General features: G+C 54.6%; 1 protein-coding gene across 1 annotated transcript in view; it reads right to left on the reverse strand.

Annotated features, from left to right (window-relative positions):
- Cacna1b (calcium voltage-gated channel subunit alpha1 B) overlaps positions 1 to 18,848 on the reverse strand; it is a 184,569-nt gene that overhangs the window by 102,684 nt on the left and 63,037 nt on the right. The window contains exons 11-15 of the mRNA XM_076844985.2: positions 11,342 to 11,551; positions 7,008 to 7,120; positions 4,634 to 4,746; positions 2,448 to 2,579; positions 2,148 to 2,220 (exon numbers count right to left, since the gene is read on the reverse strand). Of these exons, the coding sequence (XP_076701100.2) occupies positions 2,148 to 2,220; positions 2,448 to 2,579; positions 4,634 to 4,746; positions 7,008 to 7,120; positions 11,342 to 11,551 (641 nt within the window). The remainder of the gene's footprint in view (positions 1 to 2,147; positions 2,221 to 2,447; positions 2,580 to 4,633; positions 4,747 to 7,007; positions 7,121 to 11,341; positions 11,552 to 18,848) is intronic.

An 18,848-nucleotide genomic window follows, 5' to 3' on the forward strand; every position in this document is an offset into this window, starting at 1 on the left:
GGCATCTGCCACCTCAGCTCCAGCTGGCTCAGGTCCTCACGGTTTCCAACGCTACATAAAGAATTAAAGAATAAGTATACCCTTATTCTTTAACTTGAAAATCTCCACTTTTCATTTCTAGGATTTCTATTTAGTGTTTAGTTCATTTTCACTGAATTGTTCTTTGTGTTAGGCACTTTTCCCCATGATTTGGGGCTTTATGGTCCTTCCTTTGCCCTTGGAGAATCAGAGGCGCACTCTGCCTAGAGCCCTTTCACTGGGAGTAGTCTCACCTTCTGACCACAGGCACTGCTGGTCCTCTTCTGGGCATAGTGTTTACCAGGTTTTGGTCTGGAGGTCACCAAGAGCAAAGTAGAAGCTGCTGTCCCCCTCCATGCATGCCTCCCTGTCCCCACTCCCGCCCACTTCAGAAGCTTCCTTCATGAGAGCACAGGCCCCATCCAGAGGCATCCTGTGGGGCCGACAGCCCAGGCCAGCAGTCTGCACTGCTGCTGCCCTGGCAACCTTGCTAGCCTCCTGCAGCTCTCCTCAGCCTCCTTAAAAGACCCAGCACCCTCCCCAACGGTCAGAGTGCTGAGTCACATGTGCACACTGCTGATGCCCTGGGACTCAAAAGCCTAACCCACCTGCCTCTTCCCAGACCAAATCCTAGTGTCTGGGTCTATACTGTCTCCCAGGGAATGATTCCAATCTGTTTCTAGTCCATAGAGATTTGGTTTCTGCTTAGCTAGGTCCTTCTATCGTCCTGTTGCTGTGTTCAGAGCAGAGGGCATGAAGTCTGATCACAGTACCTCTGATCAGAAGGATCATCTTTTCTCCTAACTATACCCACTCGGGGAAAAGCCTGCCCTGGTATGTAGGGCCCTTCTGACCTGGCTCAGCCCCTACAGCCCACCTGGCCTGCCCACCCTCTCACCATACCCACTCTTCCACCCAGAATCCTTTTCTCCTGGTTTCCCTCACCTGGTGCCTGGCAGCCTGGTCCTGGAAGCCCAGGGAAAGAAGAGACCCTTCCTGTCCTGAGTGGACTGTATTCCTCAAGGAGCCTATGTCCACCCTCTACGCAGCCACCCTCCTCTGTCTCCTAGGCTAACAGATCCTACAGGAAGCTACTGACCTGTGAGCAACCCAGAGCTGCCCATGCATCAGGGAGAGAAAGGTAGTGTGAGGAGGGCAGGCAGGCACCCACACATGGGGACCCAGAGGAGGGGAGAAGAAGGAGGGATAAGCGTAGCACAAGGGCCTGACGGGTCCAAAGCTGAAGTGCCCCTACGGGACGCACTCGCTTTCTGTGGCTGTGACTGAGCTGATGGCACAAGAGGAGGGATGTGAGGAAGGAGGCCACCAAACTGCTCTCTTAGCCATTCGTCTGGTTTGGTTTGGACCATCAGCTGGAAAGACACCCTTTCTTTGAGAGAGTGGGACACAAAGGCCCCTCCTCATATACATGGACTCAGCTTTGGCCCCCAGAAGCCAAGGGACTGAGCCAAGGTCCAGCCTGGAGTGCACGCTGCCTGTCGAGCCTCCCTGGGAGTCACCACAGGCAGAACAGCAGCAGCCTGCCATCCTTCCCAGCCTCAGAAGGCATCCAAGCAGGTGCCATGGGTCAGGAGTTCATAGCATTACCTCATCAGTGAGGCCAGACTGGCAGCATTTGTGAGGCCACAGCCCTACAAAGTAGTCCATAAAAGGGAGCCCCCCAAGAAGGCAAGGTCACCTGAGCCAACCAGGCCCTGACTTATGGAGTGGCCCAGCCTCAGCTGCCCAGGGGCTATGGTGAGCCAGGTGCAGCCCCAGGTACAGAAAGACAGAAGCACCACATGGCTGAGACATAGCCAGGTGGAGTTCAAAGAGAGCTTTGGGCTTCTGTCCTCAAATGACAAAAGAAGTGGTTCCAAGTCCTGGAGGCCAAGAGAGAACTGATGGCTTGGAGGCAGTGTCTGCCCTCAGAGATGCGCCTACTCCTTAGTGACTCCCAAGCACCCAGCTTCCCTTGAAGCAGGCGATGCACCTGCCTGTGTTTGTGTTCTGCTTGGGGAGGGTTCTCTCCAAGTGCTACATATGTGGTTGTGCTGAGAAGCTAGAGAAGGCTAGACCAGGCACTTTCTCAGCACCAGCAATGTGAGCTGAGCAGAGCAAGGCCTCACCTGGAAGACCGTGAGGATGGCAGCAGGAAAGGTGTCGAAGTTGGTCGTTGGAGTCTCATCTTTGAAGTTAAACCTGAGAAAAACAGGAAGTCTTGGGAAGAGGCAACCCCACAAAAGCAAGGGGAATGGGCACCTTGGTACCAACATGCTTTGTACAGGCCACACACAGCCTGCTTTCTCTGCATCACCAGCCCCTTTCAAGGATCTTCAGGAAGGAAGACAGGTGGGAGAGGCACTGTCTGCTCTGGGCTCTGCCTCCCTAGAGGGACCTCAGCCTGTCCTCCCCGAGAGTTCACTTACTGTCCCCCAAACAGCTGCATCCCCAGGAGAGCAAAGACCACAATGAACAGGAAGAGCAGAAAGAGGAGGCTGATGATGGACTTCATGGAGTTGAGCAGAGACACCACCAAGTTCCTCAGGGAGTTCCAGTACCTGTTGGGAGCCAGGCAGGGTGGTCAAGGACCTAGCGATGGCTAAGGCAGCCTGTTCAGAGCTAACCTCACACTCACCCAGGCTCTCTGCAGTCACAGTGCTCTATGGCCTTCTGAACCCTAAGGGCCCACACCTGCAAATGAGACTGAGCTTCTCTCCAGGGTTCCAGACATGCTATCTGTGACTTAGTACAGGCCCATGGGGATAGCAGAGACACTGCCTGCCTCACTAGACTCAGGTCATCCTCCCTAACCTACATCCAAGTCTCTTTCCTTGGCAGAATGAAGTAACCACCATCACTGCCCTCGCCTGGGCTTTGTTCTTCCTCGGCTTCCACCCTAAAATGCCCAGTCAGCCACCCAGAGCCAACACCAGCACCAGGTGAGATGCAAACTACTTGTCCTCAGCCCACACTGGAAGAAGGAACTACAGTAATCAGGTCTTCCTTGCGGGCTAGGTAGAGTATCCCCTCCACTGAGGACCAGGACACAGGACACAGGTGCTTAGAGAGGGGCACCACACAGGCCATTTCCTAGCACCCCTCAAGGGCCCCTACCCCACTCTCCTGCCTGATCCCTCCATCAGAGAATAGGCTCCACCTGCCTCTGCTGAAGGCCTTGCTGCTAAGTGGGACTCCACCTACCACCATCCTCAGACAGGCTCTTCCAGGAGCCCACAGCACCCTTCCCTTCAGGGACCCAGGATCACCCCAGTCCCCCAGATGCTCCTTTCCACATGCTCTTCCTGCCCTAGGGGAGGTGGCCAGATGGACACTGGTCTCCCCCACGCTCACCATGCCACTGGGCATCCCAGGGCCCTAGAGCAGTGTCCTCCTCCCCAGCACCCATGTCAGAGGCCCCGTCACTTTCATGGACTCTGATGATGTATGTGAGGGCAGGTGGCAGGAGTGCTGGAAAACCGACTCTCAACCAGGACACACAGGGGCCAGCTTGCCTGGAGACAAGGTCACCTGCCTCTTGTCAGGAAATGGAATCCTGAAGGCTGAGGCGAAGCATGCTCTGTGGACACTTCCCAGGGCTCTGGGCTCTCGTTAGTACATCATCACAGGAGAGTAACCAAAATGGAAAACTCACTGCAGGAAGCCCTCAGCGCGTGTCAGTGCCAAACTGCACTGAACTCTGACCCAAACCTCTTCCTCATTCACACCTCCACATCTTCAGATGCTCTTTGCTTTAAAACAGCTGGAAAAGATCAGCAGAGCTCCACCCTGCCTGGGGAGGTGACCTACCAACCCAGGCCCTACACTTCTCAGTGCTGACACTCTAGTGTCTGGGCCCAGCTACCAGGGCCACCACTCAGAGCCTGGCCTCAGGATGAGCTGGGCCCACAGTCTGGCCACAGTGACAGTCGCTGAGGCCACTGTGGAGAAGGTCTTCCTCTGCTGTCCCCAGTACAACTCTGCAGTGAGCAGAAGGACCTGCGCCCAGTTCTCTCGCCAACTGTACCATACTACCTTCTGGGCCTTGATATCCTCATGGGCAAAATGGAGCAATTCACTTCCATAGTCAGGACTCCAGAGAGCCAGGACTGGAAATAGCATCTCATCACTGTCACTGTCACCAAGGCTTGGGGTCACGCAGGAGGGTAGAAAAATCAAGCCAGGAAGCAGGAGGCTTTTGGGCTCTAGGCCAGCTCAGGTGAAGTCAGGGGCTGCAGAGTGGGTGGGCAGGCGCAAGGCAGGGAGATAACTTCCATCTGAGAACATCCATTTCCTCTACTAAAACAAGTTACCTCTGAAGGTTGGTAAGACCAACTGGTGGTTTTGAGAGATGGTGTGAGTTTGTGGGGGCACACTAGCAAGGACTAGAAGCGAGCTGCAGCCCTGGGCCAGCAGGGAGTGGCCTGTGAGGCCTCGCATGCAGGTGCCCTGGTGCGTGCTGTTTCACATCCAGCTTTTGGCATTCCAACCATAAGCCATGGGGAGAGGCTCTACACACCGTGGATTCCCAGGCACCAGCATTCTGTCAGCCAACCTCACACACTGCCTCCCTCCACCCTCCGTCTCCCCCACCCAGAAGCACACAGTAACATACTTTGTGACCTTGAAGATCCGCAGCAAGCGGAGGGCCCTCAGCACGCTGATCCCAAAGGAGGTTCCTGGTTTTATGGCAGCCCAGACCACTTCAAAGATGCTCCCCACAATGACCTGCAAGAGGCATGGCATCAGCCCTGGAGTTCATCTGCATCATGCCCATGTGTACACACAGGGCACGCCCAGGAACACGCACGGGTGCTGTGTGTGTGCATCTGCACAGCTATGTCTCTGCAGGCACCCACCCTACATCTTCAAGCCAGACAAGGCAGTGCAGATACGTAGGTCAGAGGACCTCCATCCTCTCTCCCACACCATCCCAGACACAAGGAAGGCACAGGACATAGAGCAACACCAGGCCTGCTGGTGTCCTGACAGACTAAAGCCACCCGTCTGGTGGCTCACCCGTGCTTTATCACAGCCACAGGACATTGCATCTTCTTAAACACCTCTGGGGCTGGGAAAGCACCCTGGAAAACTCCCACAACCCCCTCCCTGGTCCTGAACACTGTAAGCTAGACCTTTCTTCTCCCAGTGACCAGGAGCCAGATGTGCCACCAAGAACAGACTGTGGCGAGCCTGCCCCTCTGTTTTGCTGCAGGATTACCTCATGCACAAAGGAGATGCCCCCACCCCCGCTGCCTTCAGTTGCTTTTCATATGGGCAAGGAAGGCCAGTCTGGTCAGTGCTGGAGCAAGGGGCTCAGAATGGACAGACCAAAGTGGAGCCCAGCAGCCCTTTACTACCTTCCCCTGGACAGAACACACAGGGTCACCTTGAATCCTCTCCCAGGCTACCACACCTCACAGCACACACTCAGGGCTCACAGTCAGTATAAAGGAACACCTCCTCAGCTTGGGCAGCTTCTCCCTCGGGGAACTCAGTTCTCTCAGCCCACAGGCTGCCACAGTGTGAGGAAAAGCAAGCAGCCTACAGAGAGGCTACCTGACCCAGAACCAAGACTGCATCCCTGGTCTTCAACTAGGCTGAAACCTCAGGAGAGACCCTGGGCCAGAGGCACCCAGGCAGCCACACCCAGATTCCTGACCCACAGTGTGAAAAGTAAGAGATTTTAGCAGTTTTGAGTTGTTAAGCTCTAGAATAATCTGTTAGCTATGTGCAGACTGCCCCATATCCTGGAGTCCAGTCGTGCAGGTCGGAAGGTAGAAGCGTATCTGCAAAGCCAGTGCACCTCTGACATCCCCTGAGTGCCAGGACCTCTGCCCCACTAGCTCCTGCCTGTCTTTGTGGCCAAAGAGGCAAAGGGTGAGAGCCCTGCAGTCTTCCCACAACCACTCAGAATCACAGGTGCTGATCCCAGAGGGCCCTGGCAGCCTGGCACAGTGTGAGCCACTAGCAGCTGGGCAGTCTTGGCCAGGCATGGCCTGTCTTGGCCAGGCATGGCCTGTCTCAAGTCTCTTATCTGCAAAGTAGGGGCCATGGGCACAGTGGCTGCCAACTGCAAGATGCAAAGGGAGAACATTACAAATCCAAGTTGAGCTGAATTTCCAGCTGAGGTTCTCCTTCACCCTGCCACCACAAACCAGAGAGCTCCAGGTTCTTCTAAAGGGCAAGGGCTCTGCTTGCCACCTAGCCTCTGGGCAGGTAGTGACAGGGCCAGGCCCAGGCTCTGGGCTCAGCATCAGGGATACATCCTGTGTGATCTGTAGGGCCAGGTAAGGTGACACTTGTGTGGCCCTTGCCCTCTGTCCCAGCCTGGACTAAAGGTGAGCCACAGAACATTCTGCCCTAAGGCTTCCCTGACCTGTGAGATTGGGAAGGGACCACCCCACCCCTAACCCCACCCCAAGGAGGGTGGCCTATCACTTCTCCCTTAGTGGCAAAAGTACACATGCCGAGTCCTGCCTTGGGGGGAGCCAGAGTACAGTGGGGTCAGGAGCTCAGCCCAAGCTCTCCAGGGGAGACTGAGCCTGCAGTAGGTTCCAGGTCCCAGCACAGAGGGTGCTACAGAGTCTTGATTGGTCACGAGCAGACAGGAGGGGTCAGAGGCAAGAAGGGCAACATGCTGCAGTGGGAGGGGCCGTAGCAGGCACCCCCAACCATCAGGCCAACCCAGGACAGGCCTGTGCTGACTCCCTGCACCTGCCAGTCTCTGGGTAGCCTTCAGGACCTACAGGATCACAGATCTCAGCCCACACTGGGCACTCATGGGGAAGGGGGTTTTGCACACGCAGGTAAGGACACATTCAGACCACCCAGACCCAAGTAGGCATTTTAAAAATTTTTAAATTTATTTATTTATATGTGGTACTAAGAATGGAAACCAGTGCCTCACACATGCTAGGCAAGCACTTTACCAGCAAGCTATAGCCCAGACCCTTAAATAGTCATCTTTAATGAGGCACCTCCCTTACCCCAAAGTCGAAGCAGTTGAAGGAGGACCGGAAGTAGCTTCTGGGCCCCAGGCCATACATCTTCAGGGACATCTCTGTGAGGAAGAGACCCAGGAAAACAAACTCTGCAAAGTCTAAGAGAAGTCGGAGAAGAGGGAGGTTAGCACAGGCTCCTCCCACCCTGCCTCCAGCCCAGACTGGAGGACACCACATTTCTGGTTCTTTCCAGGGCTGAACCTTCCAGGCCTGGTTTGCATCCTGAGCTCTGAAATCTCATTCCAGGGCAGGGACACAAGAGATGCTGTTCCAGTCTGGAGGATAAGGGCCCAGGGCTAATGGAACACAGCTCCGGGATCCAGAGTCATAGGAGACACCTTCAGAGGAGGGCCTGCAGATGTGCAGCTGGGTACAGCCTCTGGCCAGGCTTGCACCTTTGGCTCCTCACTCTGATCACAGGCAGAGCCCCTCAGCCTTGTCAGGGTCGTCCTGTCTCTCCACAAGAGCTTCCTGGCAGCCCTCCTTAGGACCCCACAGCACCGCGTTTAACTGTGACTTTGTTCACGTGTTTGCCCCACATAAGGAGAACTCCTCTACACCTGAACATCTTCCAGGCCTGTCCAACACACACTCCCAGGGGTCATTTGTTCTGCCAAGGGCCTTGGTGATGCCACTCCTGGCTCTGCCAATGAGTAGGGGCATGATGGAGAGGGTTCAACCCAGGAGTCCCAGAGGTAATCCTGCTGACCCTCCAGGGCCTCAGGGCTAAAGGGAGGCCACACTGAGGCTGGAGGGCCCACAAATGCCCACTAGCCCAGCCCAGACAGGAGTGAAGTCAGAGCAAGAGAAGGCAGTGACTCCAGAGGCAGTCCCAGGCCTCTGACATGTACCACCCAACCAGCCTGCCCTTCCCAGGCAGGAGTCAGTGGTAGCCATCCCCTAGCTCCTGGGAACCTCCTGCCTGAGCAGGCCAGATGTGGGGAGTAGACATCAATGAGGCCCTCAGAAGCCCAGACCTCAGAACCGAGCCACTCTCATTGATCCCCCTCCCAGAGGATTGTACTGGGATCAGGAGACCAAAGGCACTGTGGCCGCTGGTCAGGGCAGCAGCTCCAATCCCAGAGCACGGCCACAGAGGACAAGGCCATGAGAAGGAAGGGAGGCCAAGCTGGGGAGCAGGCACTGGGCAGATGCCAGCTTATGCCCCTGGGTCTTTGCTGAGACATGGGGCCTTAAGGCAGACACAGCTCCTAAAACACAGATGATGGAAGATGAGTAGCACACTTCACATCCCTGTGCACCCTGAAATCTGCCTTCCCCACAAGTCCCCAAGGGCTACACAGTAACGATCCAAACACTTCAGTAAGGAGTCCGTTTATAGAAGCCCAGATCCAGATAAGCAGAGATGCTAGTTCCAGGCCCACTTAAGCACTGAGCAAACAGAGAGGGGAGGACCCCTCTTCTACCGCCTAAGCCCTTGGCCAGCCAACTCCTGGGAGCAACTCATGCCCAACAAGCCTGGCCCCTGAAGCCAGCCAGGAGATCACCAGGCACTTTCACGGAGTATGGGACGATAGCAAAAGGCCAAGAAGCCTACTAGGGAAAGCCAGAGCCCATATCAGGCACACATGCCACTGACCCTTAGGCAGGGCCTTCTTGGGACAAGAGGACCATCCCCAACCAGGCCTCTTGCTGCCTCAGACAGATGCCTGGGCCTGGTTGTTTCAGCAGCAGGTATGAGCAGCAGCAGGAAAGCTGCACCCCTCACAGTCCAGCTCAGAACAGGAAACATACAAGTAGCCTGCAGAGTCCTAGTGCTCCTGGCCACAAAAACCTCAAAGTCCCTCTACATGGTCACAAAGGCCTTTGCCTGTGCCATCAGTTTCCCATGAAGCACCCTGGGAGAGAAGAGAAATAGGACTATGGCCACCCCCATGGGGACCACCAGCAAGGCTGCCCAGGCCCTCCACTTGCTCCTAGAAGACCAAAGTGAGAGAACTTTGCAAGAAACAGGTACAAAATTGGTCAAACTTTAGAGAAAGGGACTAGGCACTAGAAGTCCCCAGCGTCCTGTTGAGATGGCCTGAGCTCACACACTCAGCCTCCGCTCTGAGGCCACAGAAGAGGATCATCCATTCTTGCACCAGCAGGCACAGTGCTGCTAGGAGCTGGTGCAGGAGATAGCACCCACCCTTCTCTCCAGGAGTTCACAGGCAACAGGGCAAGCAGAGGAAGAAGGTAAAGGTGTCCTGTGAGAGGCCACGGTGCTCTGGGAGCCGTGGGGAGGGCAGAGAAGTGTATCCTGTGGATGTGTAAAGCCTCACCGGGGCTCCCTTTCACTACTTAAGCCTCAGTTTCCAAGGTCCTGACGGGGCCTCAGGGTGGGTCCTTGGTAGATGGGCAGGTGCACAGAGCTCACTGGCTACAGGGTGGCAGGCCTTAGGCCAGGGCCCTACTGTGAGCACTGTGAAGCTGGTCTACGTAGGACCTCTAGAAGCCTGCTCTGCCCTACAGGATCAGACAGGGGCCCAAGCACTATCAGCAGAAAGGCTTAGACTCAGCAAATGCCCACCTCTCCCTCCAGCTGTTTTCCCTCTGGGAGGGCAATGGACCCAGGAATTCCAGGAAAACAGCAGATTCCCAGTCAGTTTGCCTGCGGCCTGGCCCAAGATTGAGGTACTTCCAGCCCACACTTGCACCATCATACATGTAAGCAGGTCATGCAGGCTCCCACTCACACAGGCACCCCACCTTCCCAGCCAGCAGACACCCAGAAGGCAGGAGTGACCATGAGAGCAGCTGGGCAGCACCAGGCCCAGCCAGCTGAGGGGAAGAAGAGAATCCATGGTCCCCACCCAACCCCAAGGGTAAGGAACCTAAGCCTGAGGGTCCAGGAAGACCCTGAACTCACTCCCAAGCAAAGTCCCAAGATGCCAAGCTACCACTCTCAGGATCCAAAACTGGGGACCAGAGCAGGCTGCTGCATGACACAGCACGCTCCCCAACCCTCCCTGGGGCATCTGAGCCAGGCTGTCTCGGCTCCTTATCCTTCTGCTGCCTCTTTACCCTTCCCCTGAGAGGCAAATAACAGATTCCTTTTTTCTTTTTCTTTTTTCCCAGAACCAGGGAGTAAACCCAGGACCTCATAATTCTAGGCAAGTGCTCTGCCGCCGACAGACCCAGCAGCTGAAGCCCAGGCTGCATAAGTGTGCATGCACATGAGCACACACGTGGGCACACACGTGAAGCCCAGGCTGAGTGTGCATGTGCATGAGCACATATGTGGGCACACGCATGACCGTGGGCCCGCCTACTGCAGAGCTGCCAGCACCCACCCAGCTCATGAGAGCCACTTCAGGGGCTGAGTGGGCCACACAGGTTGGACAGCTGGGCTAGGACTGTGCCAGGATGCTTTCAGGGTTCAGCAAAAATTCTCCCAAGTGCCTCAGGCAGCTTCCAGAGAGAAGGAGGCCTTCATGGGAGCCCCAAAGAGCTCTTGCCCTCAGGCCCACTGTAGACACCAAGCAGGGTGAGTGCAGCTGACCCCTGGAGGAGAGGGAGGCAAAAGCACTGACCACAGGATAGAAACATCAGTGGATTCTTCAACACTTCACAAAGTCAGACAGCAGAGCCAAGCTGTGCTCCTGGGGCCCACAGAGCCCTGGAGTATGCAGGGCCAGCTTCAGAGTGCCAGTTCTGATCCTGGACAGACACAGGAGGCACCAACCACAGGTTACCTTCCTCTTTGCCTTCTCCTAACTATAGTCGGGGCCAAGACAAGCATGACACGAATCCCTGTTACTGTCCTGGGCTCATGGACACAGGATAGCAAGTCATCTCTGGTCATAGCAGTCCTGATGCTCATATGTCCAACCCATTGTACAGGAGAACGTAAGTATCCAGAAGAGCCTTGTGACAGAGCATGCAGCCAGGACTCTGACTCCTCGGGAATCCAGGCCAGGAGTAGCACAGAATGAAGTGCCTAGCCTATGGGTCTGAAACCCTTCAGAGGGAGGACACAGGTGTGTTTGGCCTGGCTCATCCCTGGCCATCCCACACACTTCCTCCCCTGGGCAACCCAGGACCTCTCAACTCATCACACTACTGATGCAGGGCATCTAGCCACATCAGTTGGGCTGCCTGGAACCCACCTGCAGGCATGGAGGGGAGCCCTCAGGCCTGGGACACCACCCAGGCTCCAGCAGAGGCCCCTGGGGACTGACCAGGTCTGTGCAGCAGACAGGAGTTGCGCCCAGGGTGTTCCAGGCAGAAGAGTCGTGGACCAGGATTTCCAGGCTGCAGAGCAGATGGGTTTGGGAGGTGCCCTGAGAGAGGGAAGGGCGGGGCAGGGTACATACACAGAGCTGTGGTGAGCCGCTGCGGCTGGTTGTAGTGCACCATGGCCACACAGAGTGTGTTCAGAGCCACCACACACAGCACCACCCAGTAGAAGCTTTGCGCCTTCACCATGCGCCGGATGAAGAACCGGAACATCTTCTCCTTCCTCCGGAAATACGATGAACTCTCTGTCTTCCCACTTTTGAGGCTGGCACGGGCAAAGGGGGACCCTGCAAGACAAAAGGCTTGCTAGAGCTCAGGGACCAGCAGCCCCATTCTCAGACATACCCTCAAGGACAGCTTACCCCATCCCCTGCTCACAAGCCATTATGCACTAACCCTTACCACCCCCCTGTGGGGAGTCCAAAGGTCTCCATGATGCCTATGGTCCCTGGCTGCCAATGGAAAGCTGGATTGGTCTGGACTGGATGGTCACTGTCTCTGTTCCCAGCACGCTGGCTACCTTCCAGAAGGTAGCCCTGATGCCCTGGGCACCCTTGTAGGCACTCCAAACTTTTTCCAAGAGAGATAAATCTGACAGAGTCAGTACCTCCCCAAGATCCATCCCTCCAGTACACCCTGCGCCCCCAACTCAGGGGCCAGCAACCATTGGCTACCTGTTTCTTAAGCATCTCTCCTGGACATGCATTTGTTCTAGGTACATGGCTGATGTCCTGTCCATAAAGGCCAAAACACTAGCTGTCTGGGAAGTGTGCTGACCCTGCTCTCACCTGACTCCTCTTCTCTCCCCAACTCACACCCAAACCGTCACTCTGCTGCTTTGGTCTTAGCAGTTGCCAAATGTAAAATGCTCCCTTCCCCAGGCTTCCTTTCCATGGTGGCTCCTCAGCTGGGGGTCTTAGCTTCAATGTCACCTTTACAAATCATCTTTCTCTGGACACTCCATCTAAAGTAGGGTCCTCCCTGCCCACACCCTGCAGTGATACCCACCTCATGGCCACCTATCACCATTTGCTCATCAGACTATCCTTATCCAGCTCCCTGAACAGTAGCCAAGTTGAAGTTTTCATCCCTGAGCCCCCTGCCTGCATGTGCACACACAGTGGGCCTCCAGGTAAGAAGGCCAGAGAGGGCAAAGCTACTGCACGGCACACACAGCTAGGGAGAGCAGGGAACCACCTCAGGGGGGTTCTCCATTCTGTCCCCATGTAAGGAAGACCTCGCAGGGATGTGCCCTTCACAACTGCCTGCCACAGCCACACCCACCTGGGCCCATGACATACATGATGTCATGGTATGGATGTGAGGTATCCCCAAAAGCTCATGTGTGGGACAAAGCAAGAAGGTTCAAAGGGGAAGTGATTGGGTTTTGAGAGCCTTCATCAGTGACTTAATCCCCTGAAGGGGTTAACTGAATGGCAACTGAAGGTGGGTGGGTGTGGCTGGAGGAGGTGGGTCCCTGGGGGTGTGGCCTTCGTCATATATGTATATGTATAGGGCCAATGGAGTCTCTCTCTGCTTCCTCATCAGGTGAGCCAAGTGCATACACCACACTCTTCCACCATGATGTTCTGCCTCACCTTGAGCCCAGAGGAATGGAGCCTGCTGCATATGGACTGACACCTCTGAAATTTGAGCCCCAAGATAAACTTTTTCTCCTCTAAAATTGTTCTTATCAGGTCTTTTAATCACAGCAGCAAAAAAAGCTTAAAACACAGGAACACAGAGCATGTCAACTGCTACGGCACTTGCACAAAACCACACCCCACATTGCCTGCAGAACTCCCAACACACACTCAAGGGGTGTGGGGGGGGGGGGGCAGGAGCCAAGGATCCTCTACTGCAAGCTGACAGGGACTCTTGCTTCTCGTGCCACCCACCCTCCAGGGCATGGCCAGAACTGCTTCAGCCTGAGGTCCACAGGAGACTGGGCACCCAGGTAGAAAGTGGCTGCAAGGCCAATGCTCCCATGAGTACTTCCAAGGTCCTGCTCTTTGGGATGGGGGCGCAATCCCAGCAGACAGCAATTCTTAGCAAGCAGCCACTGTGTGCTCAAGTCTGCTGTAGGCAGTGGCTCCGGTCCCATTCTTGGAGGAAAGCAGTATCCACAGTAAATGCAGAAATGCATCATCAAATGGTAGTCTTGGTGGGAAGACCATGAGATAAAACTGCTTCTCAGCTTTCTGAACCTTCCAGGCCTAATCAGCATATAGTCCCTATGATGAAAAAGCTTATTTCAAGAAAAACGTACCTGAAATCTTCAAGCTAGGAGAAAATCAAGAATTAAAACAACCCAAGAAAGCTAAATATCAGTAAGAACAAGATACAACTGATACCACATCAAATAAAGGAATCCAGATATTTCTAAGAGGAATTCACCAGTCAATACGCAGTCCCTGTGACCCTTGTCAGTACTATTTGCTCCACAAACATGCACAGACCATTTGTCCCAGGCCCTGAATGAAGCCAGAAAACAGAATGACCAAGATCTACCCAGCTCTCAGTGACTTTCTAGAGGCCAGGGAGGAGGAAAAAGAAAGCCAGTGTCTTTCCAGCCTGGCTGGTGTGTCCCAGCATGGAGTAGCAAAAGTGACATGGGCTCAAGCAATATGCTGACATGGACCCAAAGGCTGCCACCCTTGACCTTAGGGTTGTGTGACCTGGTGCACGTCTGTCACACAAGCCTGGAAGCCACTCACTTGGCAACAGATCACAGGCCACCTGTACCTTTAAGGGTCAGCTGGGATTTAGTGAGACAACTCTGAGTGGAGGGCTAAACATAGGGGTGCAAAGAATAGGATGATAACAGCATGTGGGCAGGGAGACATGAGACACAGCCATCCTCAGCTGGAGGGCAACCAAGGGGACCCAGCTGTGCTGGGAACACAGAAACCCAAGAATGGCTTCCTTCCCTCCCAGCCAACCCCAAGCCTGTCCTGACCAAGGACCAAGGCCTGCACACACTGAATGCAAGTATGTCCTTGGGCTCTGCTAGGGACTCAGAGGAAAGTCCATTAGTCCCAGGGATCCAAGTACAGCACCCAACTCACCACACGAAACAAAGCTTAAAGAGAGAAAGAAAACAAACTTCCCTCCTGAAATTTCTCAGCAGGCAAAATGAAAGGAAGTTCACTCTGGAACAGTGAGACAACTCTGAGTGACTGGAAGGTGAGGCAGAGGAGGGAGCCATGAGGCAAGGGCAGAGGTACAGAAGAGCAAACCAGAGACACACTGAAGGGCAGTGACTCCTAGCAAAGGAGCAAGGAAAGGAGACGACCATTATAAGTGGGGAAGCCGCTCCTCACGGCAGCAAGGTGGAGCTACAGGTCAGGGCCTGGGTGTCAAGCTCCAGCAGGGAACAGGCCACAACAAGGTCACCTCATGGTGAGGACCAGGGAAGGCCTCTTGACAATAGGGAGAACTCAGTCCCCACCTACACACTCTGGCAGAATAAAGAAGGAGAGGGAACGGGCTGTGGAGCTGGGGCTGGAGAAGGGGGCAGGAGGCCTCAGAAGGGCGCAGCAGGGCGCATGCACATGCGGATGCTCCACCTGGGGCAGCAGCGAGGGGCCCACACCTGGTCCAGGACAAGAGGGGGCCACCACAAAGGTCATGCCTCCTCAAGATAGGAGTGGAGCAAAATAAACAGAAACAAAATGCAGCGATGGGAACAGCCCATGATGGTGGTAAAGATGGTGAAGCAGCAAGCTAGAGTGGTGAGAACACTGTTCCCAACCACGAGGGCAGGAAAGGGAAGACAGCCTCTGTGGAGGGCAGAGGTGGAGATCAGAAACTAACGAGGGGTGGGACAGCTCGGAAAAGAGCAGAAGTCCCTCAAAATGGAGGGCACAGCCATGCGGTGCAGCAACGAGGAAGAACAAGACCTGTGCACCAGATACCTGCTAAGTCAGACGGATCCTCCATCAGAAACAGACATCACACTGGGTTTAGAGAGACCACAGCCAGAAAACCATGATTCTTATGGTGCTTGGGCCAGGCATGGTAGCGCAGGCTGCGATCCATTATTGGGGATGCTGAGGCAGGAGGATCTCAAGTTCAAGGCCAGCCTCAGCAAATAGCAAGACCCTGTCCCAAAATAAAAAATAAAAAGGGCTGGGGATGTGGCTCAGTGGTAGAGGGTGCTGAGATCGGCCCTCAGTACAGGGGCTGGGCGTGGAATGGAGGATAAATGTTAAAGAAGTGTGGAAAATGAAAGAGAAAGAAGGGTACCAGGCAAATGCAAGCTAAAACAAAAACAATGACCTTGGCAAGAAGCAGATGGTGACATTTAATGCCAGGCAAGGGGGACTGTCCAGGGGAGGAGCTAAACAGAGAGAGAAAGCACTGTGTGAAGAAACACAGGTAACCTGTGCAATCAGAACAGCTGCACCAGGAAACCACCTGCCGGTCAAGTCACCAGCAAAAGCCAGGAACACCAGGGACTTTGTGAAAAGCCCCATAGGAAAATCTGTTGGGACCACAGACCTCATGGACAGAAACCAATATGCCTGGGATCCATGCAGAGCCCAGCCACAATCTGATAGCTCTCAGATACACTACACTCTCTCTGTTAATGAAACTTTCCAAAATCAGTTAGGAACACACAATCTGAAAACACACAAGTGTACAGACTTACAGGCCATGTTTTTCAATCTGATAAAATGAGAAGAGAAGGAAGATCAAAATGCTGTACCCACTTATCAGCTAAGAAGCACACCTTTAGATAGCCTTGCACAGAGAAAAGCAAAGGGGCCATAAGGAGGTACTACAGCACAGTTTTATACAGAGGGAGGAGGAGAGAGAGGGAGAGAGGGAGAGAGGGGGAGAGGGAGAGGGGAAGGGGTAGAAAGGGAGAGAGTGGGAGAGAGGAAGGGAGAAAGAAAGAGAGAGGGAGGGAGGGAGAGAGACAGTGTATATGGGAGAAAGAGGGGGAGAGAGAGAGAAAGAAAGGGAGAGAGAAGGAGAGAAAGAGTATGTGGGAGAGAGAGTGGAAGAGAGAGAGGGAGAAAGAAAGAGAGGGAGGGAGAGAGTGGGGGGAGAAAGAAAGGGAGGGGAGAGAGAGGGAGAGAGGAGAGAGAGAAAGTGTGTAGGTGAGAGGGAGAAAGAAAGAGAGAGGGTGGGAGAGAGAGTGCGGGAGGGGAGAGGGGGGAGAGAGAGGGAGAGAGATGGACAGAAGGAGGGAGAGAGGGAGGGGGAGAGAAAGAGCATGTGAGGAAGAGGGGGAGAGAAAGAGGGAGAAAGAAAGAGAGAGGGAGGGAAAGAATGTGTGGGGAGAAGATTTCTTAACAAAGCATCAATTAAAAAAGTAGTCACCATCTTTCCCGCCTGCATCCCTGAGTCCCTGGCTCCCAGTTTTATCTCAGCTATACCCACTGATAATGCCAGCATTCTTTAAATTATGACAATCCATAGGAAAGAACTTTAAGTATTCTTCAATTTATGTTACAAAATCAGAATTCAAAAACCTAGGTAAAGTAGGAATAGAAGGAAATTTTCTAAATAAATAACACACATGGGATAAATCATGGAGCTTGGGCACAGGTCTATAATACTTCAACTCTAATTACCAACAAAAAAATATAAACAGCCTGACAGAAAAACAAGCAGGGCATCTGAGGAGTCGCCAACTACAAATCCCAACGGGAAACTAAGAGGAGGCATCCAGCCATGAGGTGTCTGGCTGTAGAAGTGACAGTCCCAGGGTAGACCTCAGTAACCAGCGGCCACATCGGCAGGGTGCAGGCTGAGGCGGGGACACTGCAGGGCCACAGGACCCCCAGAGAACCTTCAGGCAGCACCTCCCACAGCAAGAAGAAAGGACAAAAGATGCCAGGCAAGGGAGAGAACATCAAGTTACCCTGGGAGAGCTCAGCACAGAGGGCCAGAGTCACTGGCAAGGTTGACGGGGTGACCACGGCACCATGGGACCAAAGGCAGCAGGGATCTGCGACTGGGATGGGAGAGACTACACGCTACGAAGGACATGTGTCCATGCCTGTGTGTGTCCTCTGAGGGACACTATGTGTGCGTGTCCTCTGAGGGAGAGAGAGAGAGTGTGTGTGTGTGTGTGTGTGTGTCCTCTGAGTGAGAGAGAGAAAGTGTGTGTTTGTGTCCTCTGAGGGAGAGAGAGAGAGAGAGAGAGTGTGTGTGTGTGTATGTGTGTGTCCTCTGAGGGAGAGTGGGTGTGTGTGTGCATGTATGTCCTCTGAGGGAGAGTGTGTGTGCGTGCGTGTCCTCTGAGGAGGAGTGTGTGTGCGTGCGTGTCCTCTGAGGGAGAGTGTGTGTGTGTGCGTGCGTGTCCTCTGAGGGAGAGTGTGTGTGTGTGCGTGCGTGTCCTCTGAGGGGGAGTGTGTGTGCGTGCGTGTCCTCTGAGGGACAGTGTGTGTGTGTGCGTGCGTGTCCTCTGAGGGAGAGTGTGTGTATGTGCGTGTGTGTCTTCTGAGGGAGAGTGTGTGTGTACGTGTGTGTCTTCTGAGGGAGTGTGTTTGTGTGCGTGCGTGTCCTCTGAGGGAGAGTGTGTGTGTGTGCGTGTCCTCTGAGGGAGAGTGTGTGTGTGCGTGTGTGTCTTCTGAGGGAGTGTGTGTGTGCGTGCGTGTCCTCTGAGGGAGAGTGTGTGTGAGTGTGTGTCCTCTGAGGGAGAGTGTGTGTGTGCGTGTGTGTCTTCTGAGGGAGTGTGTGTGTGCGTGCGTGTCCTCTGAGGGGGAGTGTGTGTGCGTGCGTGTCCTCTGAGGGACAGTGTGTGTGTGTGCGTGCGTGTCCTCTGAGGGAGAGTGTGTGTATGTGCGTGTGTGTCTTCTGAGGGAGTGTGTGTGTGTGCGTGTCCTCTGAGGGAGAGTGTGTGTGTGCGTGTGTGTCTTCTGAGGGAGTGTGTGTGTGAGTGTGTTTCCTCTGAGGGAGAGTGTGTGTGTGCGTGTGTGTCCTCTGAGGGAGAGTGTGTGTGCGTGCGTGTCCTCTGAGGGGAGTGTGTGTGCGTGTCCTCTGAGGGACAGTGTGTACCTGCGTGCGTGTCCTCTGAGGGAGAGTGTGTGTGTGCGTGCGTGTCCTCTGAGGAAGAGTGTGTGTGCGTGCGTGTCCTCTGAGGGAGAGTGTGTGTGTGTGCGTGTCCTCTGAGGGAGATTGTGTGTGTGCGTGTCCTCTGAGGGAGAGTGTGTGTGCGTACGTGTCCTCTGAGGGAGAGTGTGTGTGCGTGCGTGTCCTCTGAGGGAGAGTGTGTGTGTGCGTGCGTGTCTTCTGAGGGTGTGTGTGTGTGCGTGCGTGTCCTCTGAGGGAGAGTGTGTGTGAGTGTGTGTCCTCTGAGGGAGAGTGTGTGTGTGTGCATGTCCTCTGAGGGAGATTGTGTGTGTGCATGTCCTCTGAGGGAGAGTGTGTATGTGTGTGCATGCGTGTCCTCTGAGGGAGAGTGTGTGTGTGCGTGCGTGTCCTCTGAGGGAGAGTGTGTGTGTGCGTGCGTGTCCTCTGAGGGAGAGTGTGTGTGCGTGCGGTCCTCTGAGGGACAGTGTGTGTGTGTGCGTGTGTGTCTTCTGAGGGAGTGTGTGTGTGCGCGTGCGTGTCCTCTGAGGAACAGTG

This window comes from Callospermophilus lateralis, chromosome 2, assembly GCF_048772815.1.
Source record: "Callospermophilus lateralis isolate mCalLat2 chromosome 2, mCalLat2.hap1, whole genome shotgun sequence".
Lineage (NCBI taxonomy): Eukaryota > Metazoa > Chordata > Mammalia > Rodentia > Sciuridae > Callospermophilus > Callospermophilus lateralis.